The sequence below is a fragment of the Ammodytes marinus genome (genome assembly GCF_949987685.1).
Source record: "Ammodytes marinus genome assembly, chromosome: 17".
Lineage (NCBI taxonomy): Eukaryota > Metazoa > Chordata > Actinopteri > Uranoscopiformes > Ammodytidae > Ammodytes > Ammodytes marinus.
The window spans coordinates 13,886,756-13,911,873 of NC_137221.1; the positions used below are offsets into that span (position 1 = coordinate 13,886,756).

Below are 25,118 nucleotides of genomic sequence, written 5' to 3' on the forward strand. Positions count from 1 at the left end.
CATGCCCATGGGAGAGCAGAAAATCATTTTAGACTTCAATAAGTTACAAGCGGTGGCAAGTCTAGCCATAATCTGCACAGTGCCCCAGGCAGTAATGAGGCTGGGTGCAATTAAGGGGAAATAAAATTATACACAGCAAACAAAGAAAACATGTGAAAAGACTGATGAAAGAGAAAAGAACATCGCACGCAGAGTGAGATTGCCTCGTCTTTGATGAGGTCGGCTGTTGCTTCCTTTAATGGTAGCAGCATAATGCTACTGTTCAACAAGGATAACTATGCCATTTCTTGTAATCTGACAAGGCAAGAATGACTTAATGAGAACGTGTCGTAATAACTAATAACTATATGACTTTTGAATTGCTAGAATTTACGTCTTTGTCACATTTAGGTCAATTTGAATGAATATGTAAGGATGCAGGAATCATTCCATGTAATCATCCTTGTGCACAACACAAGGTCTTTGTGATGATCTTTTACAATGGTGGACAAGATCTTCAATATGCCAAAGTTAAAGCAGCAGTAAGACTAATTGAAATGTCCACTTGCAGGTAAAAGTCCTGCATTCAAAATGTACCAAAGTAAAGGTGTGAGTATTGTGAAAAGATTGTGCTTTTGGCATCAAAAATAAAAGCACTCATGTTGTAGAATGCTCCTTGTCGGTGTTATATAATTATATTATAGGTCATTTGATTGATGTCTTTGTATACAAACAGTGCTCTCATGTTATGGTTGCTTTAGATTAACATTATTTCTACTGCTTCAAACAGCAACATACAACTCGACGTCATTGTAAATGAGGGTCACCCCTCAATTGGTCTCTCGAGGATAAAAAGTTAAATGAAAATGAAAAAATACACCAGCATACATTATATTACAATGCATCATATTTAATGAACTGATCATATGTTTTGTGAGTAAAACAAGGATCTTCAAATTAATCAGTAACTTCATCTGTCAGGTAGTGCAGTAACAATTACATACTTTCCTGGGAATGAAGTGGAGCTGAAGTATAATGGAGACAGTCCTACAAAGGACTACAAAGATATATATATATATATACACATTCTATTTATATTCATATATATTTTACAATATTTGATTTTGTGTGATATTATAGTATAGTATAGCCTATGATATTATATTATATTAATTTAAGAACTATCCATTTGTCTCGTTTTTTTAAATAAATAAAAATATATAAATATGAATGTAATATATCCTACAGCTTTTGTTGGGATCCAGGAGGTTTTGTGTCTTTTGCGTGGGAGTGTCTCATGGACCTATGAGTCTGTCCCCACAAAACAACTCGTCACGTGCTCTTCCAATGTTTATGTCTAAACGCCCCGCCCTGTGCTCGTGCTATTGGTCAACTCGACGAATAAGCGTCTCTCATTGGAGGAAGAGGGCTGTCTGTCAACATTGTTAATGCGTAAACCAGGAACTGGGAATTTGAGAAGTGGTGTGTTGGCATTCTGGAGAAATTTGGACCAAAGTACGATAAATTAGTCAATTGCGTCTTTACGCCTGACCGCAGCCGGGCGTTTTGTAGGCGAATAATTCCTCTGCTGAGCGACATATTCTCTCCATAAACAGAAACTGTGAGTATCTATGTTAGTGCAATGAATGAAATTCTGCTTCTGGACAATTGCATGTCCACTTGAGTGTTGACGATCGAGATGAATGATATATCAATGTTTTTATAAGCTAACAGAAGCTCTGCAAAATTGCAAGCTTGACTTTGTTATCCATGTTCGGGCTTTACAGGGAGAGAGAGCGAGAGAGAGGGAGACAAAGTGCAAATGCATGCATATGCAAATAATCGGATGCAGTAGGTAATATTCCACAATGCTTGTATAGCTGTACTTTTGAATCACCGTGCTATGTTAGTACATACTCATTATAAATAATGAGCATGTACTTACACTCAAAGTTCACATTTGATCAGGTCCACTAAAGCTAATGCTAATTCACCTTATCTAAAATAAAACCTGCCTTTTTTTAACAGTTATTATGTAAATTTCTCTTTTTTGAAACTGTGTTGTATATAATGAGTCAGAGGCAAATATGTGTTACAAAGTGTAACACATATTTTTTAATATCGAAAGGTACAATTTGTCATCACCAACAGGAGCATTTCCTGTTGGTATACCTAGATTTTGAGTCTGCACATGCCTCACTATGTCTTACCACCCCACTGTTTAAATTGCAATACATGCTGCAACACATTTGCTAACATTTCATATTGGAATGACCACAGGTTGTGACAGAGGCTTCCAACGCATTTGTTTAAATATAATATTGTGATGTCCCTGCACAAAAACAACATAGCCGGTAAATCTGAGAGCCTACTGTGTCTCAACTGTAAACATTACATTTGGACAATTACCTCTCTCTCTCTCCCTTTTGTCCTCCTCTCGCTTCCTTGTAATCGGCTGACTCTGGTTTCCAACCGCCGGAGAACAATGGCCGTGCATACATACTCCTTCGCTGCCGGGACACTAACGCCGTTGGAAATGTAGCTGAAAGCAGCGTTTTTAGTATTAGGGTAAAACTCTGGTCTCCCAAGGCAGCAGTCATCCCATGAGAAGGTATCAGTCAGCACAAGCAGTCAGCTACGCTCCTTGAACATGCTAATTCGGTCTCTTTCCTCTATTCCCCTGCCTGCACCTCTAGACTCTTCACCACTGTTGTTATTCTACGCTGCACATAGGCACATATCTACTCTATTTATCTCACTTTCTGTCACACTTAAACATTCTTTGATATTAATTATTATTTGGCAAAGCATTCCGTACTTGAGTATCATCACAGAGCACAGGCCTGCCCCTCCGCGCTTTCCCACTATTTTAAACAAAAAGGCTACAATATTGATTGATTGATTGCATTGTGTAGTTTGTTGTGTGAGAGCCTGTTTTGAATTTAGAGCAGAGTGAGAAACAAATATGGACGGATGCAGGAAACACACACACACACACACACACACACACACACACACACACACACACACACACACACACACACACACACTTAGTAAAGCGTTGTACAGGCGTAGTCATTTCTCGTGACAGTACATCTATATACAGTACGTGCTTGCTTTGACATAAAGGCACACAGCCCTGTTCACTGGCAATTTCACACAAGCATAGACCGACATGTTCATAGTTACATGTTAGGCCTTAAGGATACTGTTTGTATTATTTATTCTTCATTATTATTTTTTTATATCTTCTCTGTGAGCTGTCAGGGTAATCAAAGAGCGCTCACGGTGTGAAGGGAAATGGTGTTGGGACTAAATGAGATAGGAAGTGCAAATACTGGGGAACGTAACACATGGAAGGTGGTGAGAACTAATTGAATTATGTCTAGCAGATGTACGGCAAAGATAAACCATCTGCCTAATCAAACGTGACTACTCTTCTCTATATACCATTGTGTATATTAACTTGAATCTTTCATGCAGATTTCACGAGTAATCTCACGATACCCCAGCAGCAGGACTGGAGCTATATCCCTATTTGATTATACTAAATGATCAGGTGTATCACTGAGACTGATTCGCTGTAAAATTCTCTCACTCACAAACTTGTTTTTCTTCTTGTTAGGCTGAGGACGCAGAATGGGGAAGAAGGACGCCAGTATGACCAACCTACCAGTGGATCAGTACCGAAAACAGATTGGTGAGTCTTCATTCACGTTTAATCAATTTGTTGCTCAATGGTAAATTCCCTATTGCAATCAAAACGAGTTACAGTATTTTTTTTTAATAGTTTTTATCATTTGATAACAAATGATTGATTGTTTAATCAAAAAGAAAATCGTTATATTAACTGACAATTAAAGCAACAATTTCTGTAAATGAGTTCATGAGGCTTTTTGACAGTTGAGATCGGTCTTCGTCTTTCATCATTAAACACAATACAGAATGCTTGATGTGGTCCAGCTTTACTGCAGCACAGTAATCAACTTGGTGTTTCTCTCATAAAAACAAACTAATGTCACACTTAATAACTCACACATGATATTGTGTTGCAGTGAGTAATACTGTGGTAGTTTCACAGATATCCCAAAGTGCCTAACGAGGGCCCGACTCTTTGGAAGAAGCGTTATCAATGTTGGCTTCGCAAAAATGGCATAATTTCTTTATTTTACGGCACAGAAACTTTTCTAATTTGTAATTGATTGAAAAGAAAACTTTACCAGACTCTAATGGCACATTACTGACCAAAAGTGAATTCCACAATGAAAAAAACTGCTCTTTTTGAATTTGTCAGAAGCTTTTTTTTTTGTCAAAAACCGCAATAATCCTGCAGTATTTTGTTCCTGCATATTTCCCCTTTCATCACAAAAGTCAATGACAAGGCAATATGGTCGGTATCAATCAACATGTTGGTTCCCTTTAGCTTGTGGTGGCTTGAAAATCACACAGCTCATAACTTGTCTTTTTGTTTTTGTTTTCCTCTTATGGAGCAAAACCTTAAGGTGGCCAATGGCAAAGCTGGATAATTGTGAGCAGCTGACTGACGCAAACACAAAGGGGACGTCTGTTCTCCTTTTAGGCTTTAAGTTTTCACTTCAGATTTATAGGAGTGGCATATTGTGTACAGTAAATATGAATAAGTAGTCTTCTTCTCAGACTCAATACAAGGCACCAGTTAAGATGTTTGCACCAATGGAGTGAGACTATTGATTTAAGAGCATCACAAGATGTCCAAGTAGTAGGTTCTTTCCAATAGCAGTCCTCTTACAATTCATATTTCAGCTGAGACCACCTTAACATTTTTTACAATTTCTATGGTGACAGAAGCCTACTACAGGTTGAATGCTGATTTTTTTTTTGTTTAAAACATCACAGCCTTTTAATGAAAAAAATAAAAATAAGGTTTGTTTATTTATTATCAAATATTTATAAAGTAATCCACCTTCCTCCTTGTAAAGATTGTGTCTCAGCCATGGCTTTGTTTTTGTTCACTGTGGATTGTCATCTGTTAGGCCCCGGTGATTCACATCCTCTGATTTCTCCTGGTTTTATTTTTCCTGGTGAAACTTTTTGTGTTCACAAGACTCACGAGACGGTCTCTCAAGCTTGTTTAACTTACATTGCTATGAGGGCCGGGGTCTTATAAAGCAGAGGAATGGTTGTATACATAATTTACATAGTGGGATATAATTATTGGATTATCACGTCCATCGTGTCTGCTAATGTTTGAAACACAGCAGGTTCAACAAATGAGATAGATGTAAAGCTACAATCTCCCCTCTCCAACAGTCATATCCCCTACCAGGGTTGCAGATATGTTTATTTTTTACTTTCTTTTTGTCCTTGTTAGTTAGTGCTTTTTTTCTCAGCACATCTCATCAATTTAAAAAGTATGTAACACAGGTGACATTTTGGTCATATTTCGATGTGAGGGGCCTACCAAACCCTTCATGTCTACCCCTTCCCCTTCTTTTCTGAAAAGAACGGGCATCAGGCAATTTCAGTAAACCACTGTTTAACAAAGAAAGGTTGAAAACAGAGAAGAGGTAGAAACATGTCACAGAGGAAAATGACATATTGAAAGATAGCATAGGGCCCTGGTCTTTTGAAAGGTGGAACATGGTCATTTGATATGGTAATACAGCGGCTTTTTCATGGAAGACATCAGCAGTAGTCCAGGGCTGGTTGTTGAGCTGTGCCATCATCATCATCATCTCTGCTGGAGTGCTTTTGTCATGTCAGGTGGCCATCAAGGGGCCACTGTTGACACTCTCTTTTTAAATACTATTATTAATGCCCATTATAATTGGCCTGTGCCGAGCCTCCTTCAGGAGAGGTAAAGCTATAGTGTTCCTACATGGAAGTGCAAACTGGTCAAGTAATGATTGCTGCTGCTGCCTGCTGAACAGACTAAGGAGAATTGACTACACAAATGTTCATGTATAGAACAACAAAATATATGTAATAGCTTCAGAAGGCATCATTTTGAGTAAAATCAAACCTACTAGATTGAAGTAATTTCCATAAATTGATACATCGGTGAAAAATCCCAAATCTATAACTATGTAATAATAATACATGTTTTCTCTTGTCTTGATATAACATATAATAACTTATAATAATGTTGTTTTGTGTGCTTTTACTCTAAATCTTACATGGATAGCTTGATTTTGCCTCCACTCTCCTCGCCTCACAGCCTACAGAGGAAAAAGCCTAAACATGTGTCCTTCTGCTCCACTTCCATGCGTCCTGGCAGACGCTGGCGATCCGCACCATAAGTTGACTATTTGGCCGCCGTGCCACATTGACACACAAGCAAAGCAAAGTATACAGGAGGAACTGTCAGACACGCTGTCAGTGTGTTGGCTGAATTGTCCCAGGGCTCTCGGAGGGCACCGGACAGTGTTATGTTCTGTCTGTCCAAATCACCCCATCACTCTGCATGGTGTGGATATGCAAGATGGCTAGTCCACACACACACACACACGCACACACACACACACACACGCACACACACACACACACACACACACACACACACACGCACACTCACACAAACAGAATAAACAGTGTTAATGTTAGCATCTGTAAATATTACTTCTGCAATTCAAACACGTGACACGCTACATGCTCATTAGTCTGCTGCATGTATTTTACTGATATTCAATTAGGGATCGAAAGTAGTTTTGGTTAATGATGTTCACATGCACTGAAGTTTAAAATTTGCTGCGTATGTTTAGACAAATGCAGCCGAGAAGTGTTTTTTGCACATTATTTACATTCAATGCGTCAGTAATGCAGTTTTGAGGAGCAACATGTTTCTGCAGAGGCTGATATTGGTTTTGAACATTTGAGTGACATATGGAAAAATGTACAGAGATAAACAAGAAAGCAGCAACTCTGGGAAAAAGTTAATGCCACAAAGTGGGCGTCTCTGGTGGGTTGGCTCTTTATTTACTGGTAAAGGTAAGTTCAAATGACGAAGCAGCTGTCTTTTATTACATGAGGCATGACTGAAATTTAAATACATTATACAGCTGTATGAAGTTAGGATCTAGCCTGGTGCTACCAGACCATCGTACCATTTCATTTGTACAGAACACTTTGTACTGAAGGGAAAATGAAATTTGGCCAGAAGTAGGCGGGCGGGCGGAGCCAGGCTAGTTAGGATCACGAGGTTACTCAAAATCGTACAAGGAATGACTTACCTTTTACCACAAATGGATGAACTGTTCTGTGCCAGAATCAAGACTTGGCATGAGGCAAGTGAGTTAAAATTGCATGTTGGTTGACATAGTTTCAGACAAGTAAGACTTCCACAAAGAAGAATTAGATTGGGATAACAACAATAAGTAAATATGTTTTCGGGAAAGAAGGAACAGATGCAGTGGAACAGTAATACAGTTTTTGATTTGTTATCCCTTAACTACAGATCTTTCTTTTCATTAGGAAAAACCGCCTTACCTTTTAGATGTCTACCCCTCTTGTAGCTTCACTTTAATGGCCAATTTGTGTGACACACAAATCACATATGTGCCTCTCCTCCCCCTTCCTTCTCTTGATTGCTCAATCACACGTGGCTAATTTGAGCTAATGCCTCCTACCTGTCTTGATATGCTGAGCAGAAAAATAGCATTACAATAAAAACCCCATTTCTCCTCGGACCTAATAGGACAATACCATTTAAAGGTGAAAGCAATGACAAATAAGCAAGGAGAAGACCATAAAACACACAACTAAGGGAGTGTGTGTGTGTGTGTGTGTGTGTGTGTGTGAGAGAGAGTGTGTGTATGGGGGGGTGAAGAAGACGACCACTTTCACTTTTCTCTTGTCCTCTTGACATGAAATCGGCAATGGCTTCAGTGAATGGCACACTCAGGGAAGCCTCTCAGCAGGCACTCAAGGCCGCCTTACACGGCTGATGTTCCTCTGAAGCACGCCATTGTTGCTGCTCTTACAGGAGGACAGTGATGCCTTTTCAGTGTGGCAGGCAGAAGCAGGGAGGGGATGGGAGGACGGAGAGTAGCCTAGCGCACCAAGATAATCGGTCACAGAAAGTGTCTAACAGCGCTGGTTGTTGCAAGGGGGACCAGCAATGACAAATAGGAGTGCGCATAAGCCCAATGCAATGTTATGAGGTGTGTGTGTGTGTGTGTGCGTGTGTGCGCTTTCTAGATCCACACAAACAAACCACTGGAGAACGGCAACATGAGGCTTTAGGAAGTACACAGCTGTACATTACGACAACAATTAGATACCACCTTACACAGCCTAATGTAATTCTTCGGCATTTCTCCTCCCTACCAACAATTAATACGCCTACCTGGTGTAATTGTTCTGATTTTGCTCCAATTAAGTATTTATCCCAACCAGATGGTAATATGGGCGTATGTGGGTATTTTTTTTTATATATAAATCTAGGGACAGGTTGCAATACAGAGATCAAGGATTTCTACACGGTTATTTCCCCGTGTTTCCTAGATGGTACTGTCATGTTATTGTTATTGTCTACGATGCATACATATTCAAGAGAAGATGATTACAATATTAATAATTTTGCTTGCCTTTTTTTACACACATTTCAGGATCTATAAGGCTTTTTCTGAATGTCCTCCTTTTGATATTGGATTTGTAGCTTTTAATGGAGCTAGTTTGCCGTATGTGAATTCCCTGCACACTTTCTGTGAATGTCGAGCAACCTGAGGTGCCCTCCAATCAAATTTCTCCCCCTCTCAACTTTCTGTCAAGTGGAGGAGACATCCAGTGGCCCTCCTAATGAATTCCCACTAGCTCACTGTCTGCTGGCGGCAACATGCTTCCCATTTCTATTAGCCCTCCACTGAGTCTGAGGGAGGTGGAGGACCAGCCCCAGACCCGGGAAGATAGTGGAAGAGGGAAAGACATAGGAATTGAGTGCAAGTTGTGGGTAAAAAGTGTAGAGGGAGGGAAATTGGTGTAAAGTAGCCTATATGTGTTTATCCATACTAGGGATGGCCATTTAGAATTTCTTCTTTAACCGGTTAACCACAAGAATTAGCGGTTATTAACCGGTTAACCGTTAAGATTTAATGTAGCCTATTTATAGTGAAATACATGAAACATTATAGCAGGGCTCCCGACCTTTTTTTGTTCTAAGGACCTGCATATTAATTTAAAAACAATTCAGGGACCAGTAGCCAATTTAAATGCCTACATTTTGACATTCACACGGCACCTTGTCTCTTGTGAGAAGAGGTCTAGTATGCGAATGTAGGAGCAGAAAGTGAAATAAATAAGTGACTGAAAAGGGACATTTACACACACACACACACACACACAGGCGTAGGGGATGGGTAGCCTACCGAAACCCGGTGTTAAGTAGTGCTGAGCACGGGGCAACATTTTGAAAGGCCGTAGTATTGATAAGCTCCAACGTTATCAGTACTGCATAATGGTACTTTACGCTTTTGTTTATGACGGATTTTCGCTATTGATCCTCGCACACAAGCATGGCAGACCTCTCTGTGTCGGTGCAGGCACTCACTGCCTGTCTGTCACTTTCTCACAATCACTGAGACGGTGATAGATGCTGGACAGCATCCACCTCAAGAAGGCTAATGCTAGCGCTATGTTAAGCTAGCGGGAGCCCACGCTGTTAATTCAATTATACAAACACATGGCAGGGGAGTGTTGTGACCATAAGTTGTGACTGGCTATCTTTCTGGGAGCATACCATGGACCTGTTATCATAGACGGATTATGAGATAATGGGCCCCTGGGCACAAACTCTTAAAGGGCCCCCCACTCCTCCCTATCCAGTCAGGTACACTGACTTTTCCACACAGATACAATTAATGGCAAAAACATATTAAGGAAGTCAGTGTTTCCTACAGGATTTTGGGATACTGTTGGAGGGACCCTGTACCTTGTTGGGGGGTCCGGGGGCATCCCCCTGGAATTTTTATAACTTTTTAAAGTAAAATGCATCAATCTGATGCACTTTGAGAGGAAATATTAGAGGCTATATCAAATCCTGAGATGCAGAAAGAACATTATTTTTCAGATTTTTCTTAAACAGGTAGGTACAGTAGATTGGTCTGCAGACCCATGTTCTATGATGGAGGGGCCCATTTCAACAGATAAAGGGTGGATAGCTACTTTTTATGAACAATTTAGAATTCACACATACAAAGCTTATTCCTGTATGTGTGAGGGGGGGGGGGGGCCTTCAAGGCCCCTCATGGAGCCCCTTAAGGCCAGGACACACCAGCCCGAAAATCGCCGTCGTAGAGTCGATAGGGGGTCGGGAGACGAATCTGTTTGGTGTGTGCCGTGACGTCGGCCGACGTAGAGGTCGTCGGGCTTGTTTTGAGCCGAACATGTTCAATCGGCGGCCGACCGTCTTTCATTTGGAGCAATTTGATTGGTGGAGGGCTAGCGAATCAGTGAAGCCCGGAAGTGAGGCGGGTAGCACAAACAGCTAACAACAGCTAGCCATCGTTTTAATGTGTTTGTTCGTTTCGTTTTGAGAGTACTCACATGCATCAACCCTTGTTGACTGCTCGACACCATGCTCGACACTCTCTGCTAAAAATTGTGATCTTATGGTCCATAAATATAAATACGTATTTCTATCTATGTTTATGCTCTAGACAGCTGTCCCATCATTTCCGGCTTTCGTATTTTTTCGGGCCACAATACAGATTAGCGCCGCCTGCTGTTATGGAGACATTACGTCCCGCGCAAGCAACAGAGCGTACGGAAAGTCAGCAGTCAGTTTGGTGTGTTCTCTGGCCGCGACGGGAAGCCTGGAGCTTCCTGAAACGGCCGACACTATTTTTTGCGTAGTCGGAACAAGTAGAAACAAGTCGGACTGGTGTGTCCAGGGGCCTCATTTATAAACGTTGCGTACGCCCAGAAGAGGGCGCACGCCAATTTCTAAGCAAATATTGGGATTTATAAAAACCAAACTTGACGGGAGATGTGCGGTCCTCCACGCAAACTCTGACCCATGCGTACGCACAGAAAGTGGAGAAAGGAGAAACGGCGACTCCGTCGACACATGTATGAAGTGCGAGAACGAATGTGTTTGTGTAAAATTAATCCAGATAGGCCTATTATAAGCCATGTAGGCCTATCATATATTGGGAGTTCCTTTGCAAAACGGATGAAGCCATTCTTACAACTAATGAACAAATGCCTCCACGGATTTTTCCATGGAGTGATACCAACAAAAACAAAACGAATTAGGATCTTAAATAGCCTACAAACGGAGATATATGAGTCCAAATAAAAACAAAATAGCAACGTTCGAATAAGCTCTGCAGTTATTAAAGAATAACCTATCTGCATGTTGTGGAATTAATTCTGATAATATTGAGGTGGAATACAGCCTATTACTTTTACACTGACGCTGTTCTCGATGCCTCAGTCAGGCAGACAAGAGTGCACCTTTTCATACACTAATGATAAGCCTACTGTACATCACATAGGCTACTGTGATTTTTTTCACGGCTTTTAGTCCGTTTTATCTATGTGTTTTTCTTTGTGTTTAAGCACGTCGCAATTGTGTTTTGAAAGGGACTGTGAAGTTTATTATTAACCCTCCGCCGCCCGCCACTGCCCCGGGATGAATTCTCCGAATCTGTATCTCATGGGGGGTCTCAGTGCCCCCCGCTCGTGGCACAAACACTGTTGTGTGAGGATATGCACTTGTTTGCGTCCACTTTTATGTCGGATCACTTCTTTTTATTTCGGCCACAGCGTTCACAGAGATCGCCACAGGCTGCACTCTGACGCCTTTACGCTCACACTGCCACCAAACTATATTTTCCCTGTTCGCCACTTCTCCAACGGGTAGGTCTACTTCGGGGTGACCGCAGTGATCCACACCGTGTGGAGTCTATTTTTCCATTTCCCTTTCAGTCGGCGATTGCCACTACCGCCTTCATGCACTCAGTAAATGATATTAATTTGGGCGTGTCGATGACTATGTATAGGTAAATATGGGCGGTACGTGAAGCCCGCAAAGGCTGCGCCACATTTCGAGTTGATTGTGATTTATAAAGGGAAACAGGCGTAGGACGTGAGTGCGCACTGTTTTATAAATCCGAATATTTTTGTTCGCACGTACATCCTACATTTCTTCCGTACGCCAGCTTCCACGTGAATCCCACGCAAAGCTTTATAAATGAGGCCCCTGGCCTTTAGACAGAGCTACTAATGCTGTTGTTTTTAACTTGCTTTTGTATTTCTCCCCTACTAGTTGAGGGGCCCTTGATGATTTCTATCTTGTTACATTTTAATGAGTATCCTTATATTTAGGCTATTCCTTTTTGGACCCTGTTATTGACATGAGCTATTTGACTATGCAACATGAAAAGTTACTATCAGTATCTCTGGCTAAGGGCCCCCCTGAGCCCTTGGGCCCCTGGGCCTGTGCCCGGTGTGCCCGTGCAGTAATCCACCCCTGCCTATTATAAAGTTGAGAGTAGCCTACACAACACTTTTCATTCAATACCGACAGTTGGCATTCTTGCATCCGGTTTAGCGATATCAAAATAAGAGTCCGGATTTCAGAGAAATTAAGATGATTTAATTTTTTTTAACCGTTTAACCTTTAGTATTAACCGGTTAAAGATCTTCTTAACGGTTAACCGGTTAACCATGGACATCCCTAATCCATACTAATGGTCCTCTCCTCCTCTCCATCTGCAGAAGAGGGGAACCACTGCTCCCAAAGAAAACATATATCTCACACACACCTCCTTCCCAGCCTCTTCTCAATAGCTAATTTTCGCTCTTTTCTGTCCCTGAACCTTTCCAATATTAGATAAGGACGAGTTCTCTACTCTCCTTCCCTCTGCTCCAGTTCCCTGTTTGGCTGTAAATTAGGCCTAATTGGCTGGGAGTAAACCCTCCAAGCGGCCTTCGCATGTCACATCATCAACTGCGAAAACCTCTAAGCCAGGGGTCACCAACACAGTGCCCGCGGGCACCAGGTAGCCCGCAAGGACCATATGAGGTGCCCGCAGGCCTGTTCTAAAAATAGCATAATAATCTGTTTCCCACCTTTTTTAAGTCATTGTTGATCATTATTGTGAGAAATCATTAACATGATCAGTGTCTTCACATAGATGAATATCATTAATCATTAATAATAATAATAATATATAACTAAAGGCAAACTGAGCAAATTTGTTATTTCAGAGGAGTGTATCAAACTGGGTGCCCTTCGTATGACTTAGTACCCATGAAGTATCCCCCAGGTTTAAAAAGGTTGGTGACCCCTGCTCTAAGCTGACTCGGTCTCTGTCTTTTTTTTTTTTTAGATATTTTTTTGGCATTTTTTATGCTTTATTGATAGTGTAGAGACAGAGTTGAAATGGGGCAGAGAGGGGAGTGACATGCAGAGAACGGCCGCGGGCCGGAATCGAACCCGGGTCCGCTGCTGGCCGAGGCGAGGCCCATGGGGGGACGCCCTACCAACTGAGCTAAGGGCGCCCCCTTCGGTCTCTGTCTTAAACGGACACAAACTTCCTTATGAGGACCGTCCATGTATTCCCTTGCCAATAACTGATAGACTAACAAATACTAAACTTACAATAACTATCTGAACTTTGATTTGCTGTCACCCTATCTTGTACCTAAATTAAAAATTTGACCCTGAGCAAAATTTCAAAAATAGCGCCTTTAATGAGCCGCTAATAAGCCAACAATCCAAGCGTATACATTTGTTCTCACAATGATAGAAATACTCTCTTATATATATATACACACACACACACACACACACACACACACACTGTTCAGCAAGCTGTTGCCTTTCCACCCTATTGTTAGCAGAGTTCCTTTTCCTGCAGTGTGTTGTTTCTAATTAGACCAAGACAGCCGGCTCTGCCTCATGTGAAGCGTGCTCACACACTCTCACATAAACACACATGCTTCGCCAGGTGTCCGGTTTGCCTACAAGAGTCACCCTTGAGAGTTGATCCTAAGGGAAGTCAAGCACGCACAGGTGAACTGTGTGCACCGCAGCTTAGGCCAGATAGCAACGTGTGGCTACATTTAATTGGGTGGAATTTTTAAATTCAAGTGCTTCATTTTGACATAACATTTCATAGTAGAAATCACAAGTCGCATGAGCGGTATTATTTTCTACTTGTTAATTGTCATGATATTTTGAGTAAATATGAGACTGCTAATGTAATAATAATAATATGTTTAATTTATATAGCGCTTTTCTCGCACTCAAAGCGCATGTAGTCCCATGTTGAAGTTGCAGCAGCACTTAAAAGACACACGTTTGTTTAATCTTTACAAAAACTAACGTTTCCGCGGGTGGCAATATGAGGGACTATTTCCTGTCCAAGTGCACTAAATGGAGTCTCGTCTTACCCTGCAACCATAAATTAAACCTGTCACTCAAAATGACAATGATGTTCTTTCTTTCAGGTAAGCAGGACTACAAAAAGACAAAGTCAGTCTTAAAGGCTACACGTCTGAAAGCTGAAGCAAAGAAGAACTCCTCTGGATTCAGGGTGAGACTGGCCTGGACTTACTTACTTCCTCTTTAGGAATATTGCAGCCTACATGTCTTCCACTATTTATGCTTGTCTCTATGTCTTGGTTCATCTGTGATTCTGCTTGAGTGTCTTGTTGGCCGACCATCTTCTTTCTATTTGTCCATGCGTCTGTCTGCCTGTTTGAAAGTGTGTCTCACTAGATCACTTTTCAGATCCCAGACTCTACCTCTGTTCCAACTTACTGTAGGTCTTTTGGGAATGTAACTACATCTATGTACCTGTAAATGATGTGACTTGGCCCCCTTGCCTATCCCTTTGAAAATCTGTACAACTGTTGAAAGCCATCGGTGGGGCGGTAGTGGGAGACATAACACAGCTTTTTTAAAACAAACAACTAATTCAAGGGGTTTCCCTATTCATTTAAATGGTAAAGGAGGAATAGAGAGGGTCAAGCACAAGAGAAAAATAAGACAATAATGAAGTGATGAGATAGATACAGTTGGGTAATGTCAAAGTTAAGTGGAGGTGAGGGTGTTGTGAGCTGTTGTGCAGGCTAAGATGGATGACTCCACAGTTATCACTCTAGCAAACGTGGCATAGCTGTTTATGCTTTTCCTAAATCTTACCAATAAACACTGCCACTATTTCAGGTTCTTCCATATCTTTGCCAGTGGAATGGCTTGTTAATCTACCTTCATAGGTTTTTAAATCCTCGACCAGCATATATAATCATGTCGTCACTGATTGTTATATAGCTGTTAAATGTGAAGAAGTGTAAGAGAACATAATTTAGACAAGTTATTTATATTTTTTTGCATGTGTATTTTCCTCTGGGCATTGAAAATTGCTTCCACTTCCTCAATTATCTTCAGCTGGAACATAGTACACAGAGATGAACAAATCTAGCGAGGATTACACACACTGGGTGAAATGGTCAGGTTTTAAAATATGCATCTCTTAGACACGCAAGTCCTCATTAGGCAAGTCTTTAATCCAATTAGATTAGTCCATATCTTGAAATATTGATATTGCTTATGAATAATTCAGGGTTTTTTTCACGCCCAAGATGAGGGGAATTTGCAGAGGTCGGATTAAAAATACCTCTGGGACGGGTATATTAAACTGACTTGGCCCCGAGTTCAATTGAAATTCACCCCAAAATGTAATGGATATTTGGTCACGCTTGCTTTCCCATCGAGTCCTTTCAGCGTCGTATATAGTTGTGATTTTTACACAGCTCTGTGATGACAGTGAAAAAAGGCCCCGTCTCTGTCTCTTAAGTTGACAGCAGGAATTTTGCTGCCGTTTTTGTAGGCATGTTGCTGTGTGCAAAAAATATATCTTCTATATCCTTTATTTTTCTTTTCTTTTCTCTTCCTCACTCTCTTTCCCCTTCTCATCTCTTTGGCCATGCCCCTGGTGGAGATGCTGCTCTCAGATGCAGCTGGCATCTCAGAAGGGCCAGCAGACATTGCGGGCACAGAGAATGTGGCAGCTGCCAGGGCAGGCTGTCCTGGGGCTTTTCCTTGTAGCAGGACAGTCTGGGGGAGTTGGCAGGGAAAGGGATGAAGCGCCGCAAAAAAGAGAAAGTGAGAGAGGGAGAACTTCTGTTCCCACAGGAGCAACTGTGTCTTTTGCTGCCCAAAACATTAACCTCAGAAGTGGCGGAAACCACCCACTTGTAGCGTTGTGTGTGTGTGTGTGTGTGTGTTCTTATACACGGGTCAAGTCACGGTGCGTTTACAGAAGTAACTTGTTGCTGCCTGAATTGAAGTGTGGAAATAGTTCCTGTCCAGCTGCTTCAAACCCTGCATGGCGAGGGGTTCGCCAATAAGTGGAGAAGTAGATACTGGCAGGAAGTTGTCTGCAGTCTTCCCTCGGTTTTTGCCCAGAGAAGAAGAAGTGCCTTGGAAGTAGCTCCAGCACACTAGCTTGCCGCTCAGGCAACAAGCATGCTGCCTTGGCTAATTGGCTCACTAGCCTTCTGTTCAGTTCGGCACTGTCTTATTTAACTGCTGAGCTTGGAAAGTTTGGGGAAAAATTGCTTATGGAATTGGCAGAGGATGAAGGCAACCCATAATCACTATCTTGCAGCTGTCATTTGTGGATGTATGTTGTGTGTATTGTAGGACTGGATTTTATTTATATTTATTTTTTGTTTATTCCACCCAATCTTTTCAATTTAATGTTTCGGTAGCAACAGAAAAACACGTATATCTTGCAACTATAAATAAATAAATAAATATATAAACTGCTAATTTTGTCTTGAAGGAGCAATTCTGATGAATGTGTTCAGTAATTAATGATAAACAGTGAGGAATGACTTGCAGAAATCCTGATTCCCTATGATAAGCTTATAGATGATATGATGAGAGACACGTGCTAAAACAATTAGTCAATTATTTGATGAGTTGAATGAAGGAAATTGATAACAAGTAATAATTTTAAGTCATTTATCAAGCAAATATATATCTCCTCACATGCAAGGTTTTTCTCCCCCTCTGTTTTATAAGCAACTGTTACAGTTGGTCAGATAAAACAAGCAGTAAATTAATATTGAAGGAAGTTAAATAGATAAGTGTGAAGGTATGAATGCTGCAAGATGTGTTCATGATCACCAAGTAAATAAGTAAAAAATTAAAAATAAAATCGTCAGCACCTTTTCATTGAACCAGATATGAAATATAATCTCATGGCTGGTTATTTATTAGTGTGACTTGTACTAACTTGCCTCAGCCCAAATGCACCAACAGTTGTTTGTAGCTGGAGTCTCTCTGCCACCCACATACAGCCACAGACACACTGGATCTCTCTTGCTTAGTGCGTAGGCACATACAGACTGATGTACACACACACACACACACACACACACACACACACACACACACACACACACACACACACACACACACACACACACACACACACACACACACACACACACACACACACACACACACACACACACACACACACACACACACACACACACACACACACACACACACGCACACAAACAAACAAACCCAGGAGGAGAGTAAAAGGCGGACCAGATGAGGGGATGTCTGCTGAGCTGTGGCTTGTCGCCAGGGTGACAGGGACCCAGCTCCCAGCATGCCGAGTGTGCTGCAGCTGCCACCGGTGCTGAGAGCTCCAAATGATGAAGATGATGATGTGCTTGGGCCCCATCCAGGGGTCTCCATCAGAATGTGGGCAGAGAGGCTGTGTCACTGTGTGTGTGTGTGTGTGTGTGTGTGTGTGTGTGTGTGTGTGTGTGTGTGTGTGTGTGTGTGTGTGTGTGTGTGTGTGTGTGTGTGTGTGTGTGTGTGTGTGTGTGTGTGTGTGTGTGTGTGTGTGTGTGTGTGTGTGTGTGTGTGTGTGTGTGTGTGTGTGTGTGTGTGTGTGTGTGTGTGTGTGTGTGTGTGTGTGTGTGTGTGTGTGTGTGTGTGTGTGCGTGCGTGCGTGCGTGTGCGTGTGCGTGTGGTGTGGGCGTTTATGAGACAAGGCAAGAGTCAACGCAGTGGGCCACTCTCCTTGAGAACAATGATCTCAATCAAGTGCAGGTGCTTCCTACAAGTCAAGTGCTTTCACCAAAACCCCTTCAGTTTGCTTTCAAACCAGCTGTTCTCTTTCTATCTGAAAACTGAAGCAAAGAATGAAAAAATAAAAAATAAAACCTGACCTGGATTCTTGGGTCCTTTTAGTTTCAGTGGCGATTCAACGTGACGATTACCTTGTGTTACTCTAATCAGGATTACATTTTTTTGTTTTTCCCCGATGTTTTTCAAAGCTGTAAGACAACACACAGAAAAAGACAGAGATAAAAACAATCAAGCCACCGTGATTCGATAACAGTTCTCTCTTCTGCAAGGCCCAGGCAAAATAGAAAAAGTAAATCAAAGTGGTGGGAGCCTGGCTGTTTAATATATGAAACTAAAGTGCATGAAATTTAAAAGTTTTCCAATTAGGCGAGGACTAAAAGCTGTTTGGAGGCTGCCGGGATGTAGATAAAATGTGGGCCGAGGCTAATGAAGACCAATGTCGCTGATGACTAGGCACTACAGCATGTATACAGATAGCTGCGGATGCTGGGACACCTTTTAATTGTCACCAACCCCCTTACACAGACACACACACACACACACACACACACACACACACACACACACACACACACACACACACACACACACACACACACACACACACACACACACACACACACACACACACACACACACACACACACACACACACACACACACACTTAGCCCCACCACCACGTTTGTGCCGAGCCTTATCTCTCTTGTTTTCTCTCCGTTCTCACTCTTGTTTTTTCAGTCTGTCTTTTTCTAACTCCTGTGTTTTTTTATTCGCTTCTTTTTATGTTTTAAAACTGTCATGGTTCTCTGTGTTTAGTCTTGTCTTTTTGTTTGCTTATTTCCTATATGCCATTAACCTTCTATCACCTCAGCCTGTCATACGTGGAATTATGGCTAAACTATGGTTTTAGTTTGACATGGTTCAGGTAGTTCTATCTTGACAAATCCATAAATAGGAGAATAGATATCTTTACAATAATTGAATAATTGTATGAATACGTTTGTGAATCACACAGCTCTGCAAAAAAAAATCTATAGGGGAGAACGGGGTAATTTGTCACACGGGTTGGTTGTCACAATCGTTATATCTCGGAACCACAAGGCGCTGTCTATTGATATTTTGGTTTGTAAATATCCAGAATTAGGATCAGAGGTCACCTACATAGTCTTCCTTGGAGTTAGACTGCTGAATTTGAGGTGAGACGACTGTTTGTGTTTTTCATGTCAAATTGAAAATATTTAGCTCCTCTGTATTTTTCTTCTATGCTTTTACACAATGGGTTCATAACAAAACACTTGTTACCCATACAAAGTGTGAAGGGTAAACTATAGTTTAGATTGTAGAAAGCTAATTAGTTGTCAGATGGTTGTTGGCCTTGATGCTAGCAAGAAATTCAAGTTGGGGTTGGTAGTCACATTTTTTGGGGGGTTGGTTGTTACATGTTATCTCAAGGCTGCAGCCAGAAAAGGAACCCAATAACGAAATAAATTGTCAAGCTGTATCCTCACTGACACCCCAGAGAAGGAAATAATAGAGCAGGAAAAGGCAGCTAGCATGCAAAAGAAAAAAGGGCAACAAAATTAAAACAACCCAGTGCATCCCAAACTAGACCAGCTGCCAAGGCTACAGTAAGTTATGTAGGCCTATTTGTCAACTTGACAATGCAATTAAACTTTCAAATTTAGTTCTACTTTCTTGCCTTCTTTTTAAGATTATTCCCATTAAGATAACATTGTGACAAACAACCCCATAGTGTTTGACAACCGACCACTTGATGGGGTTGGTTGTCACAATGTGTAAGGGTGTCTTTGATGATTAATTTCTTCTTTATTACACTAAGATAGAAAAAGTGAGGGGTACACATTTCAAGCCAACACCTTAAGCTTCAATTTAATGTAGGAATGACTATTGAAAGATGTTTAGGTGATAAGCAATTCCCACTAGAGTAAAAAGTGTGCCTACTTACCCCGTTCTCCCCTATTCCACTCCAAATGTTTTAAATATCCACACCTCTTCATTAATAAATGGAGATGCTCTAAATGACAATATTTTTGGAGGGGGAATTTGAAGAAACTGTTGTCAGGACTCAAACACATACCTTTTAAATAGTCTAACCAGACAGACACATTTGGAGTGGTCTTTCTCTCCCCCCCCCCCCCCCCCCCAGAGCTCTATGATTTGAATTCACCTCACCTTTCTTGTTGTGGCCCAGTTTCTATGGTTAAAAAAATCAAATCAAATCAAACATTTCTTTTTGAATAACCCTACCAATCAGACTGTGCTCGTCTCTCGTTTAAAGCTCTCCACGCTCTCTCCAGTTGTTGATTAGAAAGTTTGCTGCTAATGAGTTCTCTTGATAAAGAATAACTGGCATTGTTCAATACTCTTGAGAGGCACTACTGAAACTCCAGCTGATGAAGATTGGAATCGAGTGAGCGCCTCGTAATGAACGGGCGCTCCAAAATCCCATTTTCAAGTTGAATGCCACTCCTCTGGAAAGCCTCAATTACTTTGACAATTAACCATTAGAATATCTGAGGAAAAAAAAGAAGAAAAATAGGCCATTTTTGTAGAAAAAGTTTAACCTCTCAGATGTCAGGAGAACAGTGCAGATGGATCTAATTAATAGGTCATAATACTGTGGTCATTCAGTGTTTGGTGTCTGAATTGCGATATTGTTCATTTTGATTTTTTTTTAAATAATAACAATACATTCTATTTGTATAGCACTTTTCAATACATTCAAAGACACTTTACATACTACTGTCAAACCAGCACAAACAAGTGAAGCAAAACAGTCGTCATATAAAAACCAGAGGTATGTGATCTGCTGTCACACTTTCCTCTTACTAAACTATACCAACCTGTGAAAAAAAAGATAGTGACCAAAAGCTTGCAGCTGAACTTCAAATTAACCTAAGGTTCCAGAGAAGGTGCTGTTGCATTCTATTGGAGCATTTTCTTTGACTTGATGTAAACATGTAAAAGAAATTAACATGTATGCTGTTACACATTTGTTGATTTAATTTCAGTATATTTAGCGTCAGCATCACCTGAATCAACCTGCTTTAATTTCATCAGGTAACAATTTCCCACAGCGCATTTCTCAAAGCAACAGACCGTTTGTGTCATTAATGTGTACATGGATCCATCAGAGTTAGAACACCTACTGTGGGGATCTGGTTTTAGAAACCGTTTCTACACAAATGCAGGTCCATTTTAAAAAGAAAACTTGAATGTGCCTTCCAAAGGACAAGCAGTGTCAAAGTGCTCAATCTATTTCTGACATCTCGCCGATACCTGTTCTATAATGCCTGTTTGGACATTTGGACTGCTTCAATATGTGGAAAGCTATTTGATGCATTTGAGCATCTTTGTATGTAAAACATATTTTCTCCTTTAATGGCTGAAATAAAAGTGTGATAATTGACACTTTTATGATCACATTTCTCTTTCAAAAAGCACAAATTACAGATTAAATATTTAGTATTTACTTTTTACTTTTCAGAGCAAGCTAAGGAACAAGTCAGATGGGTTTGAAAAGAAAAGTCTGCGAGGAATGCAGCGAATTTAGATGAAAGGAATGACAATAGGGGCTTATTATAGACATAACAGGGAATATAGACAAATATAGACTTAACAGCCCTGATAAATAAGCACAATAGTAACAGTACCGTGCAAACAAATTCAAAGGGAGTAGAGCTCCTCCAGAAAGACAGACAGACAGGTACTGTATATACTGTTTATTAATACTAATAAGACAGTTTCTTAGAACCCTATTGTCTTTCTCTTTTTCAGGATGCATTCCTTGTCATCGCAGCCATCCTCTTCTTCGTCCTCTGTGTCTACGCTTTCTTCTACCTCAACCTGAGCACCGAGCTTAACCTGGACCTGGATGTGGATTAACAGGAGACTTTTTCTTGATGAAGAATGACCAAATACAGTCAAACGGTTTGTATGTATAAAGCATTTTGGGACTGCTCCGGTCGGCACAATCCTTCAGCCTTCGAACACACTTTTTGGTGACGCAGTGAAAATGAACTGCCTCTTCAGGAGAAATAATGCAATTCATCAAATAACTAATAATTCAGCCTTCTATCTAGACACTTCATTTCCTCTTTATTTTTCTACATTGGAACACTAGATGAAACTGTTCTACTTTTTACGGTGACACTTGTTGCACTGTGGTTCTACATCCATAAATGTTACTTTCTTCTTCTTTTTTTTTTGTACTACACTAAGCCTTGATCTGTGAGCGCAGCCTTGATTCATTTTCCCTGAAAACAAGATGGGACTTCTTCTATAACTTTGTTGAAAAATAATAATAATCTACATTCGTCAAACAAAACAATACTTTTTTTATTTTTTTAACACAAGCCTTCCGAAACTACAGTGGAGAGACCGAGAGAGCTCCTGCTAATCATATGCTGTGGAATCACGTCCCACTGTTGTCTCTCCGCTAATAGAAAAAATGTAAATCTCTTCCGCTGCTGAATCTCTCCTCTCCTCTCCATCCAGACAGACAAACACTGGCCTCACATTCCAGTGCACAAACCATCTCTCGCCTCTCCTCTGCCGGTTATATCTGGAGATCACAAAGTGTGAGATTAGAATCCGACAAAAGCCCCTCGCCCCTGATTAAATGATGTGTGCAGAATACAAATCAACACATTGTACCTGCCTACGCATACGTGCGGCACGAAGAGATAGACATCCGGAGATATTTGCATCACAAATATGATCCTGTTCTTTCATTTGAATGGAAATTACATAGATGAGCCAATGCCCTGAATAGAGGTGAGCCTGTATGTTTCTCTCCTTAACGCTTTGTGCACTAGTAGCGCTATAGGTGCATGACCTTCCACTAACCATTTCAGTCCAAGTGATTCCACTGTTTGACATATTCTTTGTTAGTGCAGAGTCAGCGGCTTTTATTAAGTCCAATTTCTATTCTTTTGTGTGTGTTCAAAATTGCACCTTTTTTTTTACATCACTTTCTATTCCACATTCTCCCAGTGCACCCCAACCCCTTATCAAAAGCAATTCATGCGATGTTTAGGATATGACCTATATATATATATATATATATATATATATGTATTTAATGTATTAAAAGGCCAATACCAAATACACAAGAGGCCTTATAAGATCTCTCATGTTTTTTTTCTTCCCCCCAATGAGTCAATCCGTGCCTGACGTGTGTTCTGTGGCCGACTTGATTTCTCGAAATGTGAGATGGATTGTGAGTTTTCGGTTTCTTCTTTTTTTTCTCCCATGACCTTTGCCCCTCTAGTAAAAGACATGTCTAAGAAAACCATTATGATAAGCCATTCATCTGGCCTTGGTACATCAACAACCCCACCCCCCCCTCCTCCAACACAGCCAGTCACTCACATGTGTAACAATAGGTAGCCTCTTTATAGGTCCATGTAGGTAGCCCATCCTAATAGACCTCCATGACACCTGGAACCTAACAGGTCACCATCACCAATCTACAGAGCTCTGACATCAGCACAATGGATGTGGGAACACAACCTATTTATTCGGACCCATGTTTGCCAGGACGAGATGAAAGCTTTTTTCCCCACAATAGCGTAGCGTTGAGTGCTAAAATTGTATTTGTTTGTATGGTGTATACAAACATGTTACAGTGTTATTTGCATAATGATTCAATGCTGGGACACAGTGTGATATGAATTGTGATATAACTATAAGTTATTGTTTAATTGATTTCGGTAAACTGCTTTTTTCGAAAAATCGAAATTATGAATTTTTTTGTAAAGGAAAATACAAACGATGCAATATTATGTGACAGAAGATTAAAGGACTGTTTTGGTATTTTGATACATTTATTGGATTGCATGTTAACTGACCATGACAGCAAAATGAGCACGTTGTATTATACATTTTGTGGATTTTCTACTTTTCACAAACAGCCAGAAGCATCAAAACGCTTGAACATAAACAAGCCCATTTATGATGTAGTTATAATGATACCTTCACATATTATATATTGTTATTATAATTATTATTAGTATTGTTGTTGTTGTTGTTATTACTATACAAAATACAATCTAATCAGGCATTGTATACATTAGATAACTCCGTTGACAATATCTTTACCAGCAGTCATGTTTTACACCTCTTCATCCCTGCAGGTCTACATTTAGCTGTTATATGCAGGTGTTGTCGTTAACTTTGAGTCTTAAAAGTTAATGAATGGAAAAAAAACCTAGTGTCCATTTACTTTTATGCTTGCCATTATTTCTCTTCGATTGCTTCTATTCTAGGCTATAAACAACTATGTCCTAACAGTAAAGGGTTATTAAATTGTATCGGCTATAGTAACATTGGTCTACATGTCATTTCATGGCCTCTCCTCAATTGTTAGGGAGGATGACTGTGTGCCAGTGAGGATTTTGGCACAGTGAGGTGCCACACAAGCACTGTTGCCACTAAGATATTTATTGAGCACGACGTCAGACCTATCACGTGACCTATCCGGCGCTAATCTAAAGGCGTTTCTCAGACTTCTGTGCATTTGCGAGTCGAAAAACATGAAATTAATCAGGCAGTGGCATTGTATGAGCGTTTGGCACGACCTTAGCAGCTTTCCACGGGAGTCAAATGCACTGAAGCTTTACCTACCTTACTGTGACAAATGAGCTAGACGCCGTACGCCCAAATCCTACCCATTAGTCATGTGAGGTATGTCACCAAGAGTAATTATACTTAGCCTGAAACTTGCATATGCAACAACGCACACACACACACACACACACACACACACACACACACACACACACACACTCACACTAAAATGTTTGACTTTCCCACACTTTATAGTGAGTAGGAAACATGTATGGCTGTTTACCGAGACATGAATCATAATTATGATTGCTGTTGAACCCCACATTGCATGTGTAGCAAGCTAAAGGTCTGGCTCTCATGGTATTCACTTTAGACATAAACAAACACGTGCACTTTGTCACACATTCTGTCTGTAGCATTACGTCATGTGAACATAAATGC

The 25,118-nt window shown here is 40.8% G+C and overlaps 1 protein-coding gene across 2 annotated transcripts; it reads left to right on the forward strand.

Annotated features, from left to right (window-relative positions):
- The first annotated feature begins 1,451 nt into the window (after positions 1-1,451).
- triqk (triple QxxK/R motif containing) lies at positions 1,452-23,888 on the forward strand. Of its 2 annotated transcripts, none has more exons than XM_080045697.1 (4): positions 1,452-1,600; positions 3,605-3,679; positions 14,413-14,498; positions 21,885-23,888. In XM_080045697.1, the coding sequence occupies exons 2-4, from the start codon at positions 3,619-3,621 to the stop codon at positions 21,990-21,992; spliced, it is 255 nt and encodes an 84-aa protein (XP_079901823.1). In that variant the 5' UTR covers positions 1,452-1,600; positions 3,605-3,618; the 3' UTR covers positions 21,993-23,888. The 2 variants fall into 2 exon arrangements, with proteins under 2 accessions (XP_079901823.1, XP_079901824.1); XM_080045698.1 differs by lacking the exon at positions 1,452-1,600 and adding an exon at positions 2,460-2,590.
- Positions 23,889-25,118: the final 1,230 nt, after the last annotated feature.

Bases quoted from the DNA above. Each gene is read 5' to 3' on its own strand.
- triqk (XM_080045697.1), top strand. From the start codon at position 3,619: ATGGGGAAGAAGGACGCCAGTATGACCAACCTACCAGTGGATCAGTAC. The intron at 3,680-14,412 runs GTGAGTCTTCAT...TCTTTCTTTCAG, and splicing joins TCAGTACCGAAAACAGATTG to GTAAGCAGGACTACAAAAAG. The intron at 14,499-21,884 runs GTGAGACTGGCC...TCTCTTTTTCAG, and splicing joins AGAACTCCTCTGGATTCAGG to GATGCATTCCTTGTCATCGC.